Source organism: Heterocephalus glaber, unplaced genomic scaffold (genome assembly GCF_053883595.1).
Source record: "Heterocephalus glaber isolate CG9 unplaced genomic scaffold, H.glaber_assembly_v1.0 deba00001608, whole genome shotgun sequence".
NCBI lineage: Eukaryota > Metazoa > Chordata > Mammalia > Rodentia > Bathyergidae > Heterocephalus > Heterocephalus glaber.
Window position 1 is genome coordinate 29,683,255 of NW_028258379.1, and position 24,208 is coordinate 29,707,462.

General features: G+C 42.3%; 1 protein-coding gene across 6 annotated transcripts in view; it reads right to left on the bottom strand.

Annotated features, from left to right (window-relative positions):
* Nucleotides 1-24,208, bottom strand: part of Ttc7b (tetratricopeptide repeat domain 7B) — a 236,444-nt gene that overhangs the window by 67,653 nt on the left and 144,583 nt on the right. For all 6 annotated transcript variants that reach the window (XM_004837069.3, XM_013065309.3, NM_001303304.1 and 3 more), the window contains 1 exon segment: nucleotides 21,511-21,671. In XM_004837069.3, the coding sequence (XP_004837126.1) occupies nucleotides 21,511-21,671 (161 nt within the window).

Genomic DNA, 24,208 nt, shown 5'->3' on the forward strand with positions numbered 1-24,208 from the left:
AATGACAGGTCACATGATAAGAAGGGTGTGGTCCCAGATCTGCAAGCAGATGACATAAAGAGCAAGGCCACATGTGAGGACAGGGTTTGGCTTCTGCCCCATAATAGCTCAAGAAGTGGAAATTCCCTTGAAGCTACCACCTATCGGAGCCACCTATAGGAGTGGCACACACTCAGGGTGTCTCAAGGGGTTTGTAAAAGAAGCAGCTGACTCCTAAAGTCTGCAATGAGCCCAGAATGTGGCAGGAGTATGTTCTACCAGGTGGCCACCAAACTCACATCAACCAAGAGATGTGTTACAAAGGAAGGAGAAGCTACCAAAAGGTCACTTGTCAGCCTCCAATGGAGAGCCAGTGGGTGGTTCATAGAGTCCCCTGCATGAGGGAGGCTGCCAAGCAGTTGTGGCCAGCAGAGAATCTGTCTGAGGACCACAGGGAGCCCACAGGCTGCACTGGCTGTGCACTGTAGTGGTGGAGTTGGGGGCGGGGCCGGGCTCAGAGGAGGGCACGGAGGTGGTCGGAAGGTTTCCCTGCCCTGCAGGCAGTGTGGTGGCTCTCGCAGCAATTAGCCTCGACTGCTTTCACTGTACCTAAAGTACAAAATGCCAGAGCGCATCTCTAAGCCTCAGCTTGGGGGAACAGTTCTTTGCAAGGCTTCTTGGCTGGAAAAAGAACTTCTAATTAACATGAAATAACAGCTTTCAAACACTTGACTCAGGATATGGAGTTGAAAAGGTGTGGGCTGGATTTAAGAGAACCAGACAGGAAGAACAATAGTAGAACTGCTGAGCACAAATGATGGAAAAGGCACTTGGAAGTGAGGTGAGAGGAGCACCAGGAAAGAGACTGGCAGGGCAGAGAAGCCGGAGAGCAGACACAGGCAGGGAGAAACACCAACACCACCAGCTACTGCGCAGGACATCGACACACGGGCCCAGCCTAACTCGGACCCATGCGGCGGCACAGCAGTGAGGTGGCACTGCCTCCACTCCTTTACCCAAACCTCACTGGTTTGCAAGGCAGGAAACAATGCTGAAAACAGAAGCAGGGGCACTTATCACGTTTCAAGGGTGCTCAGAAACCTCTGGCGGGTGTTAAGTTACATTAACGTAGAGACCTGAGTACACAAACAACGATTAGCATTAATTTGCTGAGGCTGATGTCCAAAGATATTATAGATCCAATCTATCGAGGAAACCCTGAGGCAAAGCCAAATGATGAAAAAGCTGGGCACAAACCCACATGTGATACATTTCAATGTGTCTAAGTGTCAACTTGATGCAGGCTGCAGAAGGGCTGACCATGGCACCAAGTGCAGCACCGCTTGGGTCAGACACCCTACGCTGCCTCGAAGTTCCTTTACCTAATTCCTAAAAAAGAAATATTTTGCTCATAGAGTCACTGAAGTAATGATCTGTGCTACAATATCAGATTCCACTGCTGATTATTTATTGATTGATTGGTACCGGGGATCGAACTTGGGTCCTTGCGCTTTCGTGGCAGGCAGCGGAACCACTGAGCTAAATCCTGGGCCCTGACTGCTGATAATTTAAATCTAGCATTTTCACAAATTAAAACAGCAGTGAGATTTCATCTTACTCCAAAGAAAATGGCTATCAAGAACTCAAAAAACAAATACTGGTGAGGTTGCAGGGATAGGGGGAACTCTTCTACATTGTTGGTGAGACTGTAAACTGGTACAACCACTATGGTGATCAGTATGGAGATTCCTCAAGAACTGAAACTAGAAATTCCATTTGACCTAGCTATTTCCCTTTTAGATATCTTCCCGAAAGAGTTAAAAACATATTACAGTATACATACATACCCATGTTTATAGCAGCACAATTTAAAATAGCCAAATCTGGAAATGGCCTATATACCATCAACAGATGAATGGATAAAGCAAATGTGGTACTGATACACAATGGAGTACTACTCTGCTATAAAGAAGGATAAACTTGAATCATCTGTAGAAAAATAGAAGCATCTTGAGGCCATAATGTTAAGTGAAATAAATCAGACATATGAGCTTAAAATCACAGTTTCTCTATATGAGAAACCCAAAATATAAATAAAGAACAAAATAAAAGACAGATAACAGGGATTAGGGAGCTAGATCTTTTACAAAGGGAAGGGGGCCAAGAGATGGAAGGAGGGAGGGATGAAAAAAGAATTAGGATGTGTTCAATACAGGTGTCAACTTCCCACAAGGAATGTCATTATGATGTGCTGCAAACATAATAAAAAATTAAAATTAAAAAATAAATCTAGCATTTTCTAAAATGCCTTTTGCGATCTGACTCCTGCCCACCTGCTTGGCCACTGAGGGTTTTGTTCATGCCCATGACACGTGTCCCCCACTATAGCCGTGCCTCCCCACCCCATCCTTGCATGTGCCATTCCCTCGGTTTGGGACCCCCTTCTCCATCCGCTCATTTCTGTTGTGTACGCACCTACTCATCCTTCAAGATTCAGGCCAAAGAGTAAATTCTCACTGAGAGCGCAGGAAGCCTCAAAGAAGAGGGGCGCAGCCACCCAAATGGAAACTGGGTTACAAGACACAAGTGCTCAGAACTGTGGAATAATATGCTACAAGCCGGCAGCTTCTACTTTCAAGACAAGTAACATAATAACAGTAATAACAGCAGCTGCGAGCCACTTCAAATATCTAATCACTGATTTTGAGGACAACCCTGCGAATTAGGTGGAGAATTAAGTAATTTGCCTCAGTTCACATCACTAGTGGTTGGCAGAACAGATATTTAAATCCAAATCCATCTGACTCCAAAGCAATGAACAAGAAACTGAATTATTTCCAATCTGACTATACTACTGACCCTAATGAAGATATACAGCATTTTCTAATCCATTGCCAAGTATTTAAAACCCCAAAACATGTAAAGCTCAGGTTAGACGCTGTGTGGAATATAAATGGTATAAAAAACAATCCGTAGTGCTTCAAGAACTGACGGTCCCGGCAGGACCACACTGCAGCCCTGAACTGGAGGAGTTGAGCTGCTAGGGTATCGCTCCTAAAATATCTCAGACAAGCTTCTCTAAAGAATGATCACATTGTGCATGTGCATTTGTGACTTGCCTTTCATACCAAAGTTCGGTGCATATCAAATCCTAGTTATTTGAAAGACCCAGTTAATAAGTTTTATTTTTCATTAAAACTAATAAAAATAATATTTTACTATATTATATGTTATTTATTGTATATTATATTATTTACTATATTATATTTTTGAAATTTCTTAAAGAATCCCAAGATAATCCTTGAAAAAACAAGAATGGCTGACTTAGGGTAGAGCTCAGGAAGGACTTAGAACCAGCCCCTCTTGTGGGACTTCCAGGTGTGCAGCATTGTGACTTGTCACTGTTCCTGGCAGGGAAGGAATCAAAGTGGCATTTGCCAGGGCCGGGTTGACCATCTAATGATCATCCCCAGGAGGACTCTCTGATCCCCTGGAAACTGCCCAGCCCACTGGACAGTCACCTCTGCACCCGAGTCTCCTTTGGCTACTCCTGGACGCTCTGTGAGTTCCAGAGTCCACACTAGGGTTGGGATGGAGGTGAGGCTAAAAAGGTGGATGTTTCTGAATTCTGAAATTTAATACACACTGCAAATCTTACTGCAGAGCCCACAATGACAAGAAATTAGGAAAGTGTAAAGTGTTGCTAAAGTACTAGTTCCCTCCAATCTTATTTGGCAGCATAAAAATGCATTTGTTCAGTGCATCAGGGAGGAAACATGCATATTAATACACAAAAGCCTCACTAATTAGCTGATCTGTAAGTGCTACATTCATGGTAGCTGATTGAGCAATAAAATCACGGGAACCTTGAACATTTGGTATTTTGTGCTGATTTGTGTTTGTGAGCTTGTGGGCTCAGCATGCCAGGGTCCTGCTCCTTCATCTACTGAATCTGAGCAGGGATACAAAATAGTTGTGCAGAAAACCTCGGGGAAGGTTCCCAAGTGGGGCGCTGGCCATGGGGCCCTGAATACTTTCCTACCTCCTGCAGGAGGGAGCCTGCTTGGACAGCTGGAATGGGGCTGGCTGCCAACCACCTGAAGGAGAGCAAGTAACTCACCAGGTAAAGCAAAGAATAGACGGTCGAGGTGGCTGGGCGGCAAGTGTTGAAAGGGGATTTTAAATGGGGAAGATGGCTTGGCAGCTGACAGATCAGAATGGTAGGAGAAATCAAAAGTGATGCACCAAAAGCGTATGGTGATGAGACAAGGGAGATGGAGATCTGAAGCCAGATGAGTCAGCTGGGAACAGACAATCTGAAAAGGAGGGTGAACCAGACCTCGTGCAGCCCAGCACTGCTCCCGGAGAGGCGTGTTATCAAACCCATCTGCCAGCCCCACAGGAGGGGACAAGGAGTTTCTTTCCAGTTCCAATGTGGCTCAAGGAAAGCTACCTCCACTCATTGTCACTCCCCTTTCTGTCGGCCTATGCTGACTGGGTTTCCCAAGCAGCCCCATCTTGGAAGGTGATGTGTCTCTACAAAAAGCAGCCTGTGGCCCTGGGCTGAGTCACTGGCCCTGAAGACCAACACTGTGACCGGCCTGCTTCAGCTTAATGGGGACTGATCCCAGTGGGTGAGCCCATGACGCTGGGCTCACAGCTGTGTGGTGCTGGAGCTGAGACGCTGCAGATCACCCTGAGCTTCCTTTGACAACAGCAGGAAGAGATGAGGTGTAGAGACAGATGGGGTGACTCTTCCCACTAGATATCAAATACTGCCTAGGGCCTCACTCATTGCAAATAATAAATGTCACTTGAATGAAAGATCTAATTATTCAACTGCTACACAGGAAATATACAATTTCTTAGATCATCTGGCTTACCAATTGCTATATTGACATGCTACTCATGGACTCCTTAGGAAAAATATAGATTTTTCCAATTAATCCAAAGGCAGAAAAGGCCTTGAGAGGTGAATACTTTGCTACTTAGCATGTAGTCCAGGACAGACAGCTTCAGTATCTCCTGGGAGTGTATGAGAAATAGAATTTTCATGTTCTCTATTCACTCTAGACCCATTGAAAAATAATCTGCATACAGCTAGATTCCCAGTTAATCCCTGTGCACTTAAGTTCAAGAAGCACCATTCTGGTTTATAAATCTCTATCCTGACCATCAATGGTTTTATTTTATAAAAAGAAAGAAAAATGACCTGCAAGAAAAAGAGTTCCCATAGCCTCTTCACTTAGGAAATTCGACCTGTGTTTGTGTGTTTGGGAGGTCTTGTGGTATTGCCCATGCTGCCTCCGAACTCCTGGGCTCAAGTGACTCTCCTGCCTCAGACTCCTGAGTAGCTGAGCATGCAGGTATGTGCTCCCACACCTGGCTTCAGTGAGTGAATTTTGGGAATGGTCAGGGTATATTTTGTTTTTAAGCTCACTGATATTAAGCACACATCAAGGGGCAGCCCCAGCTACAGTCTGGAATGGGGTGCTGCTCTTCCTTCCTCCCCTGGATCCCTTCAAGAGGGCTATGTTATGGCCCGGCCAGGGTGTCCACACCTTTCCAGTGAGAGTCTGCCAGGTGGCCACGGTGTACCAACCTGGGGGACATCATTCATTGTTACCCACACCAAGGGTCCTCCTTGAGTCTGCGGTCATCAACCTCTACAGGAACTGAAGAGTCAAATATTTGTCTTCCAGAACAGGTAGGCAGATGCTTCAGGACATCTGAGAGAGCTTGGGGTGTGTCTGCCTGTGCAGTCCTCCAATTCAAACACTTTTGAAATGTGTGCTGGCCTAGGAGAGGTTACAGAGCACCAGTCAGAAATGCCTGGTCTCTAGGCTTGTTGAAGGTCAAATCTGAGTGCCTAGTTCCCATCAGGAGCCCAGCCATGTGCTGACTGCTGGTCTGTGCACAGTAGCACCAAAGCAGGGTTTTTTGTTGTTGTTTGTTTTGTTTTGGTACTGGGGATCGAATTCCGGTCCTTGTGCTTGCACAGCAGTCGGCAAAACCACCAAAGCAGGGTTTTTGAGCTCAGCTCTTCTGCTCCATGCTTTTTCTCGAGCAGAAAGTTGAGCCCTGGCGAGTGGATGAGCCTGTTGAGTGACCGAGCCAGGTGAATTTAGCCATGAAGGAAGTTCTAGAAACTTGACCACTTTTAACACCCATGGCTGCTCTAGAAGGAGTCCTGGCATAAGGTACTGGCACATCCGGGGAGTTTAGCTGGCCTTTCCCAAGCTTTGGTCTCACTCATCAGTGAGTGAGGGGGCCGGTAGTGCCCCACCCAGACTTTCAGATCTGATGACCTGGAAAATCAGGGTCACATTTATTCAGCAAAAGCAAGTTCTTTGGGGCCAAAGTGTTAGTAGGTATTAGGAGACGCCTCATTCTTCAGAGTTTAGCAGCCCTTATCCTTGGTTGGGAGGGTGTGTGTGAGGGATGGAGCTGGGGACCTATGGTGGCCTGTGGGTTTGGCTGTGCCCCTTGGTATCCTAATCCTGCCTCCTCCTTGTGGCAGGCAGGAACTCCTGCTGGAGCCCATATCAGTTACGCTTTGCTTCTCATTTCAGTCAAAGCGTCAACAATCTGCAATACACCCCCATCCTTCTAGCAGTATTTTTAGAACAAACAACTGACATATTTAGCTGGAATAAATCACCTCAAGATAGTCAATTTAACTCTTTTTTGTTCCCACTTTATCTATTGATCTCAGCTCTGATTGGCATCCTGGAGCCGACACATACACTGGGAATGAGCTGGCTGGGTTGGCTGAAAACCCTTGAGCGTCACACTGCCCACGTTTCAAGGGCCTACTCCAATCCTTTCATGTGACAGTGTAATGAAGGGAGCCACTGCATGTTATGCTGACCTCCAAGCAAGAATCTATGTAGACAGACAGAATTTCTATCTCATGCCAGGAGCTGGAGTTGGGGGAGGGGATAAAAAGGAGGCAGAGAAGCTGACCTCAGGTTTGGTAAACGAGTAGGTGAGCAGCTTCCTGTGGTGTAGCAAATAGGGTAGGTGCAGAGTGAAAACCAAACTGAGCAACAGAAGGAACAGACACATGCTGGGCCATAACCAAGGCTGCCTGGCTACTCACAGGGCCTCGAGTTTCAGCTGCTCACTGCATAAATCCGTATTCATGGGCTGGAACTGGGGATCCAGGGGTTTCCAGGAAACACCCTGCCTGAACTCTGTGAATTCTGAACATGACCCTCCATACTTTGAATTGTTGAATGAGATATCTAGAATTTGGAGATCTTGGAAAGAAATGCCTTAGAATAAATAAATTTTCTGATGCCCCAACTGGAGGGGGGTGGCTTCAGCTTGGTCTGTGCCATGGCTCCCTTCCTGGCCCAGTCTGGCCTCTCCCAGCTGCTGGGCCTTCCAAGCTCAGGGAAGCCGATCAGATCTGAGCTTTCTGGCTGACAGGGTGACTGGCATGTCCTGAAGGTTTTCTCCCTGGTATTTTCAGAAAATACCAAAAGAGATGGGATTTTCTGGAAAGAAAGCAAGATGCACCATGAGGGTTTTAAGTTTGGGGGACCAATAGGCATATGCATGCTTCGTGCTAGTCAGGTAAAAATGGGGAGAAGGGTTTGAGCCAGCATCGCTCCTCATCTCAAGGCCTAGCTCCTGGACCCTGCTGAAAAGAGGACCTTTTCATAAGCAAATGCAGCTTCAATTACATTTCTCCTCCACTTCTCCTTTTCCAATTCTTCCATCCTTGCCTTAGAAACCTGATTTTCAGTTTCTACGCCAGTTTTTGTTGCATTTTGGGGATTCAATCTCTCTTGGCAAACACCTACATTTACTGAGGGCTTTGCCATAGATCCAAAGCCTCACAGAAAAATGACACAATGGCTGTGGGGTCCCAGGAGGCTTCTCGGGTGAGCAAGTCCATCCTGGAAGAATGCTGGCGTAATGTTCCAGAGCCAGCGATCCTCAATAAACTCATTTCAGCCTTCCAAGAATACTGGAAGCCCTCCTATAACCAAGCACATCAATAATGAGAGGTAAGAAAGCTGTCATTGAAAACATACTGTAAAATATACATCCTGTAAGATTTGTCATTTTGGCCATTTTTGAGTGTACAGTTCAGTGGTATTAAGAACATTCAGGGCCGGGGATTTAGCTCTGTGGTGCTGCTGCCTGCCTTGCAAGTGCAAGGTCCTGAGTCCAATCCCTGGTACTGCAGAAAAAAACCCAAAAAACATCCACACCGTCCATGGTGATGCAACCATCACCACTATTTATCACTACAACTTTTTTCAATTTGCAAAACTGAAATTCTAAACCCATTCCACAATAACGTCCCACCTACCTCCTTCCAGCCCCGCAACCACCATTCCCCTTATTGTCTTTATGAGTCTGACTACTGCAAGTACCTCATATAAATGGAATCACACAATACTTATCCTTTGTGAGGGGCTTATTTTACTTGGTACAATGGATTCAAGTGTCAGTCATATTACTGCATGTCAGAATCACCTTCCTTTCCAAGGCTGTTTAATACTCCAGTGTATGGATATACCACACTTTGTTCATCCATTCATTTGTCAATGGACATTTGATTTACTTTTCCCTTTTGGACTACTGTGGATAATACTATTGTGAACGAACACAACTGTGTAATATCTGCTCAAGTCCTTGCTTTTGATTCTTTTGGGTACAGACCTAGACGTGGGACTGCTGGATCCTGTGGTAGCTCTATTTTTCATTTTTGAGGAGCCACCATACTATTTTCCATGCAGGCTGCCCATTTTGTATTCCCACCAGCAGTGCACGAAAATTCCAATTTCTCTATATCCTGGCCAACACTTGTGACTTTCTGGGTTTTTTGATAATAGCTAACCTAATGGGCATCTTGATGTGGTTTTGATTTGCATTTTCTTAATGACTGTTGATGTTGAGAATCTTTTCCTGTGCTTATTGGCTGTTTGTATATATTCTTTCAAAAACCACGTATTCAACTCCTTTGGCCATTTTGAAATCAGGTTGTTTCTTCTGTTGTTCTGGAAAGTTGACTTTAAGCTACTGTACCACTAAATCCCACTCTGCTTTGACCTGTGGTGTCTTCCAAGCTGCCACCATTCTCCTTTGTCCACAGACCTTTCCCCAGCTTCTATCCAAGGGCTGGCATCCCTGGATTGGGTATTATCCACTCATCCCTCCCAGACATCCTTTGTTACTACTGGATCATTTCTCTAGATTTATGAGATGAATATGAAAAACCCAAAGTGTAAATGACTTAAAGAGCAAAATGTAAGATAAATAATAGGATACAGGAAGATTAATCTTTTGCTAACAAGAAAGAGACTGAGAAATGGAGGAGGAGGGAGGGAGGGAAAAGGAAACAGTAATAAAAAGAATTTAGATGAGTTCTGCACATGTTCCAACTTACCTTGATGAATGTAATCATTGTGTACTGTAAATGCGTACTAATAAAAATAAAACATTAAAAGAGATGAAGAGCCTCTTTTCTTGTGATCCAGCTTTTTATGAAATGCAAATTTAATGGGCATGTCCATTACTTTATCACTCAGCTCAGGCATAACAACAGCCCACAACACCTGGCCTCTCAGTTATCAGAATCAAAACCATTGCTCAAGATGGTGTTTCAACTTCATCTGAGTTTCTCTGAGAGTTTGTGTGAGCAACACAGTGAGAAAGAGACAGAGTCTCATGTGCCATCATGATTTTTACAAAACCAGACCTATACTCCACTTAGGTAATGGATGACCCTGACCATGTAATCTAATTTACTGATGAGATTAACATAAAAATGCTGCTCACATGGATTATACACTGGGAGACAGCGGAAACTCCTTCTCTTGTTCAAAGCACTGTCCTCATGGCTACAATGGCACTGACGTGTACTAGGAACCTAATGTTCAAAGGCAGCTGGTGACTAAGGGCACAAACATCAAGGCCAGATTGCCTGCATTCAAGCTATGGCTCTGCCACTTCCTAGATGTATGATCTTGGACAAATTACTCAACCTCTCTGTGACTCCATTTCCTTATCTGTAAAACAGGGACACGAAGACAACCTATCTCAGATGGTTCTCATGAGGATTAAATTAGTTTTCAAAAGTGCCTGTCCCAAAGCAGTATATTATCATTGGTGGTTAATTACCTGACTGATTGAGATATATGTTCACTGCCTTCCATATGTGCGGGACTTGTGGTTTCAGAACTCGTCAAACCTGGTGCCTATCACATTTTGATAAGAAAAATGTTTCAGCACTTGCCTGGGACTTGCATTTGCTAGAACCTGTGAGTCATGCTAACCCACTTGTGGGCCGCTCAGCACCGCTCTCTGGAGATGAAACAGATTCATGTGGCAGCCTGGAGGAGCTCTCAGACAGTGTAGAAACCCACAGACTCGCCCTTTTGTACACTCATCTGCTTTTGTACATCAGTGCTAATCATGGGTTACGAAAAGGTTGAGAGTGATACTTCTAGGCTCAAAAGGCTTATTTATATTAGCCCATTAAAACGTAAACGTTCTGGGGAGCTTTCACAAATTATTTCTAATTACATTATTTCTTGTGGGAAAAATCCTTGAGGTACTCATCGGTTTTGGCACTTGGCACGAGTTTTAGGACGCATGACCCACGAGTGCTGAGAGACCACTGGTGTGAAAAGACACGTGGTTGTCTGACAAACTCTGCTTTCACATGTAGAGAGCTAAGTGCTGCATGCAGAGGAACAGTATTTTATTTTATTTAAAACATTTTTTATTCTGTTAGTTTTTTGAGACAAGGTCTTGCTGTGTAGTTTGAGTTGGCCTTGAACTCACTGTGCAGCCCAGGCTACTCCCAGTGACCCTCCTGCCTCAGCCTCCCAAGTGCTGGGATTAAAGGTATGCACCACCACGCTTGTCGGGAAACAGTATTTTAGAAGAACTGTGTTCCTCCAGTCAGATGATTTAAGATTTGTTTTACTACCTTCCCAGGTGTCAAAAGTTACAAACTGAAAACATAATTAATAGAGTTGTCCGTGCACCACATTGGCCCAAGTTTGTATGTGTCACCTTGAGAGTTTTCAAAAATTACTTTCTTGTGTTTTGTGGTACCATCTGTTGGGCTTTTAAGTGTGCAATTGAGCTGAGGACCTCCTAGAGCACAAGAATAGGGGTGAGTATGTATTCTACTTAAGTAGGAAAAAATAAAATTTCAAATAAATTAAAAATTTACTGGGGAGTTACATAATCAGTTCGACCAGGGCAAGAAACTTAAATCCCAGCAGTGGCTTCCCTTAGCAGCCATGGTAAGTGTTGTCGAATCCGAATACTAACATGTTACTAACGCTGACATTCTCTAATACCACCAGAAGTATGATACTCTCTGATGTACCATGCAAAGATGAAAACACCCAACTGCCATTTCCCACTCTGATATATCTAAAAATGAACTTCAGTGGCAGAAACAGTCTGGGGGCCTGACCAAAGCCCTGGCTTGACAGATTGCTTTGCTGTTTTTAGGAGAGACATTTATTCCAAACATCACCAGGAAGCTACTTCTACCTTTTTAGGCCAATAAAGAAAATTACTAAGTAAAATGTACTCCTTAAGGGAAATGTCTGCAGAGCTGCATTTCAGAAGAAGGATGAGGGCTCCTGTACCAAGTACTGTATAGTATCAAGGGAATCTACCAGAATTCACAATTACTGTTCCACTGAAAAATACGTATCTTTCATCTTTATTTTAGGAAAAACTTAAAGTGTGTAGAGACAATATACAATCAGCTAATATTAACTTTTCATTCTTTTATCTTGATATTTAATAGTTAAAGGGCTACAAAAATAATTTTTCAACATAAAATGGTAGTTTAGAAGAAATGAACAACAAAAAGACAAGATACATGTAGAAATGGCAGATACAAATTCAACCATATCATTAATTATATTAAATGTGAATGGACCAAACACTTGAGACAGAAGGCAGAAATTAATGAACTGGATAAAAAAGGAAGACTCTACCATATCCCATCTATAAGAATAGAAGTAATATTTAAAGAACTCCTGGATGAGCACTTTCTAGAAATGATAAGCTTTTTAGGCCAATCCACAGCTGGGTGAATTCTCTCTTAGATGTGTCACTGTGAAACTGTAAAACACCAGCACTAGTGGCAATTAAAAGCAGAGAAAGAGAAAAACAGATGACATCAAAATGAACTACCACTAAACGGCAGTTGGCTTCTCAACAATTGCAAAAGGAGCAAGACCACTAGGGCCCTGAGAGCACGTCTAAGCCTATGCAGTTTGAAAATTCTTTTGAGAGTAAAGCTCAATACATATTTAGACATGAACTGAGAAAGTTTGCCAGTCAGCCAGAGCTCACTAAGATTTCTAAGGTAACCATTCAATAACAACCACCAAAACATAATTTTTTTCCCATTTGTAAAAGAAAATATATAATAAAAACATAATCAATCTAAAAGATGTAGGAAAGGAGAGGGTAAGATATGATATGAAAATGCAGGTCAAATAGAAAGCACAAATGAAGGGGTCAGGGATTTAGCTCAGTGGTGGCACCACCTGCTTTGCAAGTGCAAGGTCCTGAGTTTGATCCTGGTACCAAAAAGAAAAAGAAAAAAAGAAAAAAGAAGGCAGAGAAAGCACAAATGCGATGGTAGATCTAATATAAAACAAAGGATTCAGTATTTACAATAAACAGAAATGAACTAAATGTTTCAGATAAGACAGTCATCTCGAATTTTAAAAAACTGACTGTAAAGCTGGGCATAGTGGTGTACACAGGTAACCCCAGCACTCTGGGAAGCTGAGGCAGAAGGACCCAAGTTTGAGCCCAGCCTGGACAACTTACTGACTTAGGGAGACCTCTGTCTGCCTAATAAAAAGGGCTAGAGGTATAGCTCAGGACAAAGGCCCTGCATTCAATTCCCAGTACCAAAAATTTTTTTAAATTGTTATATAAAATGAGCACAAGAACACATCCAAAACATAAAACGATCAAAGAGAATAGAAAAGTATTTCAAGTATATAAATATGCAAGCATATGTGTGTGTACACCTATGCACACATATTCACATCCACATACATAGGTTCACTCACATGAATGTGTGTATACCACACAAAATAAACTTGGAGCCTCTTTAGCAAATGGTGTTGAGAAAACTGGATATCAGTACACAAAAGATTGAAAGTAGACCCCATGTCTCATTCTGTACTAAAACCAGTTCAAAATGATTCCCCTAGGTGTAAGACCTGAAATTTAGAAACTGCTAGAAGAAAATATAAGGGAAACAAGTGAAAACATAGGTAAAGTAAAGCTTCCTAAGCAGGACTTCAATAACATGGAGAATAATAGCTTGAATCAACAAATGTATAACATCAAATTTAAGTTTCTGCACAGCAAAACAAAAAACAGAGCAAAGAGCCTACAGAATGGGAGAATTTCTTTGGCAATTACTTTTCTGACACAGGATTAATATCTAGACTATATAAAAATGCCAGGGGTGTAGCTCAGCAGCACAGCACCTGCCTGGCAAGCACGAGGCCCTGAGTTCGAGTCCTGATAACAAAAAATCTCAAAAAACACCAAGAAAACAAACAGCCTGATCAATAAATGGACAAAGGAATTGAACAGACAATTGTCAAAAGAAGTACAAATGGTCAAAAAGTATACTGAAAAATGTTCAACATCTTTAACCATTAGAGAAATGCAAATCAAAACTACACTGAGATACAATCTCATCCAAGTTAGAATAGCTATCACCAATAACAAAAAACAATAAATGCTGGGAAAGATGCAGGGAAAAAGGAACACTTCTACACGGTTGATAGAAATGTAAATTAGTACAGCCATCATGGAAATCAACTGGAGGTTCCTCAAAAAGCTAAAAATAGAACTACCATATGTGCCAGCTATATCATCCTGGGTACAGGAATTAAAGTCAGCATACTATATGGATACCTACATACCCATGTTTACTGTGGCACAACTCACAATAGCTAAGACATGGAAACACATTTCAATGAAGAAAATGTGCTGTATATATACGCATAATGCAAAATTATTCAGCCACAAAAAAAGAACGAAATTATGTCATTTGCAGGAAAGTGGATGGAACTGGAGATCACCACGTTAAGCAAAATTAGCCAGACTCAGAAAGACAAGTATCACGTTTTCCTTAATATATGGAATCTAAAAAAATAATAAAGATACCATGAGAGTAGAAGAGAGACTATTACTAGATAAGGAATAAGGGGCGGTGCATACGAGGGTAGTAGGAGAGGTGGATATTTGATAAATGTTACATGCATTAGGAAAACAGCACACTGAAACCCAGTGTTTTACAAAATAGGATCTAGTAAAAATATTTAAAAAGAACTACAGACAAAAAGTGTACAAATATATAAACAAAAAGTATGAATTTCCGCAGTAATAAATTTTAGTTTTCCTGATTACTTAAGGAGCAATTTTCAAATATTTTAAGTTGAAGGATTAGAGAAGAGGAAACTGCCCTTTAATTATTTCAGATAAAATTTATCTATGTAGAAATTCTAAACTAGTTGATAGATAAATTACTTGAAGTAAGAATTTAGCTGAGTCAAGAAGAATGTACAAAAACCAGCCACCATTCTACATACTAGCAACAAGTAGGTAGTAATTTGGATTAAAAACATGATCATACATGCATACATGAGCTATATACAAAAGCATAAATTTTTCTCATGTAGCGAGGAATAAATCTAGTAAGATACAGGTAAAATTCATTGTATTTTATCTGATTATTATAATTTTGTAATGGTGGGAATCTAATCCAGGGTCTCACAGACCTAAGCTACATCTGCCAACTCCAATATGGGCAAATCTTTATGAAGACAATTATAAAATTTCATAAGAATAGTTTTAAAAACCTAAATCATTAGAGAAGTACAATGGTCAGGAATTAGAAAATCCACTGTCACAAATTTATAATTCTCCCCCAGCTGAATTATTAGGTTAAATATAATTCCAATCATCAAAATCTCAAGAGATTTTTTTGTGGAACCTGACAAGCTGATTTGAAAATTTGTGTGAAAGGCCTAAGCATGGCCTGAGCTCTTGGACGCACAAGGCACAGGGTGATTGATATATCTATCTCACATATAATAAAGCTGTAAGAATGACCAAAGTGGCAGCCACACAGAGCTGGGCATACTGACCAGTGGGATGAAAGGGAAAGCTTGGGAACAAGTTAGAACCTCAAATGGACACCTGATTTATGACAAAGGTGGCACTGTGGAACAACAGGGAAGAGAATCTTTTCAATATGCTATGCTGGGACAATCAGATATCCATACAGGAAAAAGTTATACTGGATCCCTCACAGCACACACTCATAAAACAATCGACTCCTAGATTTCAGTGTGAAAGATAACCCAACACAGCTTTTAGAAGGTAAGATAGGAGACTATCTTCAGGATCTTGGAGGGAAAGGTTTCTTAAACTAGACACTGAAAATACTTCACATCAAGGAAATGAGTAGTAAATTCATTTACTTTAAAATTTTAAAATTCTACCCATCAAAAGACATAGTCAAGAGAAAGCAAAGACAAACCACAGCTTGGGAGAAAGATTTCTGCAACACACAAAGCCACTATAATATATAAAGGAATCCTACAAATTAGTAAGAAAAAGATGACTCAATTAGAAAAGAGGCCTCTACATATGCTTCACAAAAGAGAAAAGTGAAATGAGCAATAAACAAAATGAAAATATGGGCAACCCCATAGTAATGAGGAACATGCAACTTAATGCATACTGTGACATCATTAGCCACCGTGTTAGCAAATGTGTTAGTGTGTGGAGCTGCAGGGCTCGGCACTGCTGGTGAGAGTGTGACCTGGGACAACTGCTTTAGAAAACAGTTTGTAGTTATCTGGCAAAGCTGAGGATACATACATCTGATGACCTAACAGTTTCACTCCTAAGCATACACAGAGAAACCCTTGAAACCTACACAAAAATATTTATAGAAGCATTGTTCATAATAGCCCCAAACTGGAAAAAATATATATATATAATAGGCTGGATAAGTGAATCTTAGTTTATTTATATAATAAAATACTATTCCTTAGTGTAAATGAATGAATTATGTTGTATGCAAAAAGGATAAACCTCAGGAACATAATTTTAAGCAATGAAAGCAAGTAGTACTGTATAAGGCTATATTTAGTATGATTCCATTTTTTAAAAATTTAAAATATGCAAAAGTAAAAATTTTTATTATTTAAGAGTACTAACATACATGCTTCAGGGGTGTTGGGGTGTGACTCAGTGGCATGAGCCTGAGTTCAACAGCCAGCACCACAAAAAACATAGGGGTCTAAATCCCACATACATGTATGGAAACATGAGAGAATGAGCAACACAAAGTACAGGACAGTGATTAACCTGTCAGGCGAAAATCAAGAGGACTGGATAGAGAGAAAATTCATAGGCAATATTACACAGGAAATTCATATACCCAGGAAATACATTTATATGTCCATGTGTATGCATGTGTAATAAACGCAGTGGAACCTTGGTTCATGAACTTAATTTGCTCTATGATTTTGGAGAAGATGGCATGTTTGTGTTTGTGTGGGAGAGATGGCCACAGTCGTGTTGTCACCTGATGGAGAATTTGCAAACAAAAACAAAAATTTTGCCAAATGCTTCTGTTTGCAGACCAAATTGTTTGCAAACAAAAGCATTCATGAACTGAGGTACCACTGTATACATAGTCAATTCATAGGCAGCATTAATGTTCTTTTTCTTAAGCTAAGAAATACGTAAACATGTATTTAAATATATTTAATAAATATTCTCTTGCTTCTATTTAATATTTAGTAACAATATTAAAGGATTCCAAAATACCATATTTGAAAACATTGTAGTAATAGTAGTGAGAATAATAATATGAATTTCTACCAATGATTGAGGGATTATCATGTACAAATGCCTTAAATACACTAGTTAAATCAATTTTCATAATAATCCTCTGAGAGGAGTACTTTATTATCTACATTTTGCAAATGAGGAAATGACAGAGAGGTTAGGTGACTTACTCAAAAACAAAGGATGTCTAGTCCTAAACCAAGTTTGTCTAACTCTTAAGACCAAGCACTTAACTATTACAAGGTTCTTCCATGTTCCCCTCCTTCTCTGCAGAACTAACCCTGTAATACCTAGAAAAATGGTCGCTTCCCCAGAGTAGTGAGCTTAGTTCTAGACTCCTTTAAAAAGATTCCTGGTTCTCACAATTCCAAGTTAGGAAGTTCTTCCCAACTGCCGAATCTATTGTTTCATCTCAGTTCTGTTTGGTCACTGAACAAGATGGTGCCTCTTAGCTTAGAGCTTTTTCATCTCTAATTACTTAAATACCAACTTTTATGATTTCATGGTGACATGGTGTATTAGGCAGCTTTCATAACTGTAATGAAATAGCTGATGCAATTAACTTATAAAGAGAAAAGGCTGATTCTGGGCCATGGTTCTAGAGGTTCTAGCCCAAAATCGAGTGGTCCCATTTCTTTGGGCCTCTGACAAGGGCAGCTTATCATGGGGGGAGCTCATTGTGAAGCAAACTGTTCACCTCATAAGATAGGAAGAAAAAAAGGCAGGAGGACAAGCTGGGGTCCCACCGTACACTTTGGGGGACATGCCTCAAATGACAGAAAGATCTGCCACTAGGCCACAGTGCCTCCAAACTGCATCACCCTGGAGACCAGACCCTTAACACATGGGCCTTTGGATGACACTCATCTGAACCAGAGCAAGTGTTGTACAATTTGGATATGGTTTGAGTTTTTTACCTAAAGGCTCATGTGTTGGAAACATGGTACTTCAGGTTGTGATGCTGGGAAGCAATGGAAGCTTCAAAAGGTGAGGCCTATGCAAGGTAACTGGGTCACTTGGAGAGCTGCCCGTGGAAGTAACTGATTTGATTCTCTTGAGATCCCAGTAAGGGCTTGTGAGAGTGAGTTGTTTTTTTTTTTGGTACCAGAGATCGAACTCAGGTCCTTGTGCTTTCGCAGCAGGCGGTGAAACCACTGAGCTAAATCCCCAGCCCTACGAGAGAGAGTGAGTTTTTATAAAAGGACAAAGCTGGCCCCTCGTGGCTCCTTGGCTTCCTGTCTCACCATGTGACCTCTCCTTCTCCCATGTGCTCCCACCAGGATGCCCTCAGAGATGGCATCCTGCTCTCAGGATGCCCTCATCAGGGCCCTCATCAGAGTTACGTAGAAGCTGGCACCATGTTTTGAACCTCCTGATGTAAGCTAAATAAATATCTTTTCTTTACAAATGCTGACCCAGCCTCAGATGCTTTGTTATAGCAACAGGAAACAGACGAATGCAGATGGGTAGTAAATGGAAAGATCAGCTGCTCCTGTGAGGACGTTCAGCTGTTCTACTTGACAACTGTTCAGCAGGTGGACAGGAATGACATAAGGGGTTTCCCTCCATGTAACATGTCCCAAAGAAACATCAACTGGACCCAATATGTGGTAGGTGTGGTTGGTGAACACCAGAAACCTGAAGCACTCAGGAAGTCTATGGTTTTGCTAGGGACAAGCTTGTCACAAACAGATAAAACTGCACAGTGTGTGGGACAAGTGCCCACTCAATCTTGTTTAGGTTGGTATTGAAATGTTTTATCTAGGTTTGGAGGAAACCAGGGGATGCATGGACTACATCTGGCCTCAACTTTTAATAAGTATTCTGGGGAAGAAGTTTCCTATCACAAAGGAAGAAATACAAATATTTTAAAAGCAAACAAGTCATCGGCTGCTCTCAGACCTGCTGCCATATGCTTTGCTTTTTCCAGCTTACGGCTTAACATTAAAATAACAGGCTTGCATTCCTCAAATATCTCCACTGCTGTTCCTTGTTTCTACTACTTGAAAAGGCTGTCAGCTGCTGTCACTTGGAGGCATTACCGTATTAGCCACCACTGTTTACTGCTTACTGTGTGGCATGGCTATTAGTTTAATAAGCCTCCTCTTGGATGGCATTGTTGGCTGTGGAAGCAGGAACCAGGCTGGATCTAACTTCTAAGACAGAGGTGTGCATGTGGATACATCCATGCATGCGTGTGTTGGCATGGGAAGCAGGGGATGGCACTCTATACACTGAGGGGAGAAACTGAGTTCAGTTGTATCAGGCTGTACTTTATCAGGATGGGTAAATGACCAAATATTTTTAAAACTAAAATTTTAACCATTTTATGGTTCCCTAGGCTAAACATCTTGGGATAAAATCCAAAAGTATATCAGTGTGCAAAAGAGCAAGTTCGAGATGTATAAGAAGTAAAACACTGCAGCCAAGTTCTCTAATTCACTCTGCATAAATAGCTGAACCTACAAAAGAAATCGCAGTCAGAGGTTTCCTGGATTATAACAAGAATTCTCTACATGGGGAGACTAGCAGTGCCCTTTTCACTTGAAGACAAAGTAATGTTTGTAATGGAAATATGCGAACCACTTTTCCAAGGATAGCTGCTGAAAGGCACTGATTAAAAACAGAGGGAGGTGATGAGCCAGAGAAATGAAGCCAAAGCTGACCCACTTAAAACTTTCCCTCACTGACTTCTGAAAGTGAAGAAAGCCCACAAGGACCATCTTCTACATTCCTCCCTGACCCCCATGACTCGCTATGCAACCATGTAGACAATTAGAGCCTTCCAGCCTGCAGGAGTGTTTACTATTTCTGGCCACTGTGTACTGGTTACTAAGCTACCCATCACTGAGACAAAATGGTAACTCAGTAGCCCAAAAGACAATGTTCTTCTCCACAAAGCCTCACCACCAGGCTTTCAGTGGAGTCCAAATTCATGGGTTTGATTAAAAGGTGACTCAGAAGAAAGATGTGAAGATAATTACACAATTCAAGCATATGACAGTTTATAATGATAATTCTTAGGATATGCATAAATATTGATTAATTTATTTAAGGAATTCCATTTTGTAGAGAATAAAATGAAGGCTTGAAGAGGTAAGGTATCTTGATCAAAGTTGCCTAAAATAGAATAACCACCCAGAGCTAATGGAGGCCCTTGGTAACATAGGACAAACAAGTCGCAAGCAATGCGCCCACGTTCACTGGAGTCTAACAGAAATTTTGCCATAGCCAAGTACAGTGGTGCCTCGGTGCATGAACTTAATTGGTTCCACAATTTTGAAAAAGATGGCCACATTTGTGTTTGTGAGGGAAAGATAGCCACAGTCGTGTTTGTTGCCCCATGTAGAGTTTGCAAACAAAAACAAAATTTTGCCAAACACTTTTGTTGGTGAACTAAATTGTTTGCCAACAAAAGCATTCGTGAACTGAGGTACCATTGTATTTTAAGTATCAGTGTTACTATTTTTCTTTCAACTGATTCAAAAGGCTTAGTTTTTCCCTGAGCAGTAATTTTCAAGAACTCACACTTTGTTATATGTTATGTTTTTCCAATACACATTTTAAAATGTATAACTATTAAAATATTCCCCTACACCCATGTAAAATCATACTGATGCAGTTAGGACATAAGCCAGGGGCCAACACAGGAATGGGGAACAGGTAGAATCCTGGGTCTTTACCTGTTACTCATTAAAAGAAAGATTTGTGTCTTCTGGGTCAGTCAGGGACTTAAAAGACATTTTTGGTATGGCCCGTGAATCTACAGATGCCCAATATGTAACCAAAAGGAGAACAGAGCTTGACTTTCATTTTGGATCCCTTGTTACTGTAGATCTTGGGTCAAATCTCTTCTTAGCTCTGCATAGGGGTATGTTGATCACTTAGGGAGTGTCTGTCCAGGAGGCGGCTGGACAGGGTTGATTAGTCCTGAATTTACACACTCTTAGCCACTCCAAGAGTGAGGACATCAAACAAGAGGTTTACAGGGACCCAGAGGTCTCTAGCTTGTGAACCTGTGACCACCTGGATTCTAGGAATGGCAGAGGCCATGTGACTGAGACCACCACAGACAGAGAAAATCCTTTGGTAGAAACAGAACCATCCTGCTGCTGTGAGGATTTCAGAGCTAGACACCAGGGCTGAGATAATGATCAAACAGACCCCAGCCCATCAGCTAATCCTTGAAAGCTGGTTTCCTACCTTTGCAGGTGGACCAGTCTGAACCCCTGTAGCAGCGTGTGCCCCCTCCAGCTACCTAAGCTGCAGTCCTTTCCTATCTCCCCTCTAACTTTCTCATTACAACTTTTTTCCCTTGTAAATTTGTGCCTTAGTTTAATTTCCATTTCTACTAAAGCAAGAACCCATACTACTGGGCGACAATCCTATATCCTTGGGGTGCACATTGGGAAAGGAGGGATCAAGTTGTTTATCTGAACACGGATGACCTAACATTATGTTAGGATGACATAGTGAGCTAAGTTTGTTTTTAAGTATCACAAGAAAACAAGAGGAAAGGAGAGTTTATATTATTTACCCCCAGGATTCCATGAAGGACTTACATTAGACAGAAGGAGGGAGAAATACATTTAGTAACTTCTGAGTAGGGAAAAACAAAGGCCTGGGATCACTTACATAAAGTTTTCTGGATATTCGCTCAGGGCCATGTCAATGATGTTGAGAGCGTCATGGTAGTGCTTTTGTGCAGACAGTAAGAGGGCAAGGAGGTGCAGGGAATTGGCGTCGTCACCTTGAAGCTGAAGAGCTTGGCGGACGTAGCCTAGGGCCTCTGGTATCTGGTTTAAAACAAAACCAAAAAAGAGTATTTAAGCATGTGTGTACACACACACACACACACACACACACACACACACACGCACACACACAGAGAAGTCATCATTGCAGTATCTGGTTCTCTGCGAATATCAAGAGATCTTTCGCATTGTGCCACATTCATATTTTAAGCCAAGTCTTCACGTTAGCCCCAGGGTATTAACTGCAAACACGAAAACAGATGCCCTCTTTGTGCGATTGTTGGACAGATGATGGGATACAAGAGGCCCTGTTCCTCCATATAACAGCCAATATTAGATCATTTATTTCTCCCTAAATAAATACTTGCTCATTTTTTCCCACAAAACTGATCTACCTTTGATTATATCTGAGATGATTTCACTGTAAATGGAGACACATACAAACTGCCAGGGGTTTTTAGTGGAATTAAATTGCCTTAGCTGAACTGTTCTCATTTTTTAAAGTATTATTGAAATTAAAGTACTGAATAAGGGTCACAAACCTTTAGCAGAGCTTTCCAAATGATTAAATGTCTGGATCTCCAAGGAACATCAAGAGAATATGCAAACAAACAAATAGACAAAACCCACACCTTTCCAAACTGCAGCTTAAAAAAACTGGATCCAAGAAAACAAATTGCAAGGCCACATACAAAGCAGATGTAGCCAAATTCAAGCCAGACCAGACACAACCTTAACCTTTAAGTACAACAGCTGCCAACAGCATTCTTCAAAACAAGCCAAGCACAGGGCAGGTAAAACCCACATGTGTGAGCATTTGAACACCCTAGATTCTATGCAGGTTTAACGATAATAAGGGGGAATAAGAACCTGAAGCTAGATGTCAAAACAGAACAGAGAACAGAAGCATTCTTATACAGCTGCCCCAGGGACCCCTTTCTGTGTGGCCTCCATCTCCAGTCCCGAAGGGCCATCTTCTTAGCTCTTCCCAAATCCTCTGTCACCTTAGCCCTTAGCAGAAACCTGTTAGCTTTCCTCCCTGAGTTTCATGAATTTAGGTTATACAAGTTGGCTATGGAGGCTTTTTTCTTTGGAAACAAGAGAATCGAGGCTGTCACAGCTGGAAGGGAGATCAGCTGGGCCCATCCTTCATTTACAGGGAGGATGCTGGAGTCCAGAGAGTGACTAAGATGAGAATGACTTCAGATCTGATTTATCTCTATCCTATTCCCCTGGTCAAGTGGCACTGGCTCTAAAGCTAGGAGAGTTACCACCTCGCTCCTCCTGGTCAGCCGGGAAACACTCAATGAGAGTGTGCTACAAGCAAGCGGCTGCACCTATAAGTTCCATCTACTTATCTCCTCCCTGGGTGACAACCTACTGTGTAAATAGCACCCAACCGGGGTCTACAGCGAGGGTCAAAGGCAGACTGTGCTGTGGTGCTGATTTGCAGGGATGACTATAGCAATCAGGTTCAAAATGATCTTAGCAAATGGCTGATTTGAGGGGATACAATTTGGCTCCTTCATTCAGTGAGTCTTAATGGTCGCTGAACGCATGTCAGACAGTATGCCAAATACCAGGGTAAAGCAACGGTGTTGACAGATGTGGGTTCCTCTCCTCCTGGCAATTTAAGACCAATGCTGAGCAAGAGGAAGAATGCAGGCTGTGGAGGAAGCAGGGTCTGCAGAGGGGGCCAGTGAAGCTCCTGGTGAGGGTGAGACCAGATGGCCAGTCCTTGGTCCACATCTGCTGCAGCAACAGCTCCTGATCAGCCCAGCCATGAGCCACACTGTGCTAGGGGAGGGCCGGGTACAGGGGCAGTATCTGGGTCTCCCCAGGACCCAGGGTGCCAATGAGAGCCACTTCTCAGCACCATGTTCAGGCACCTGGGAAGTCAGATGCACGCCTCAGCCTAGGCCTGCCAGGGGAATGGCATGTCTGGGGAGCTGACCTTTGGTTCACCCTCCCAGTCAGCACTCAGGAATGTGCTGGGGTCACCACCAGTGTCTGGCACCTGGTGGGCAGGCAGGCATGTGGCTAGAGTCTCTAGAACAGCTGGGAGGGGTCAGACGGCTATGAGAAGCTGCCTTTGGGAAGATGAAGGCCAGCAAACCGTGCCCCTCTGGCAAGAATAGTGAGTCTCCTACCACAGATAGCCACAATATGTAATTGTTCCAAGCATCCATACATTTTAAAGGACTCAGTATCTTTTTTTCGTATCTGCTGGCATCTTTATCAGTAACGTGTCCTTAAGACAGTAAGGACCCAACCAGTAACTAAATTCCCACCCTACAGCTCAGCTTGGGTTCTGTGACCTTATTTCTCTTAGCAAGGGACAGAAGCTCTTTGATGACTCCTGGGATCAGGATATAAGCCATGTATTGCACCCCATGCTGCCTGTGACCCCAGATCAGACCCTGCAGATGTAATCTCCAAAAGCAGAGACTGGAACTCCTGTGTCTTCATGGCTGATACTCAAACAAACCAAAAGGAGTTTCCCTTCCTGAAGAACAAACTTCTCTGGAAGGAGTCAGCATCCTCCAAGAGGAGCCCCTGGCTCCATGTCAGCCTCAGGT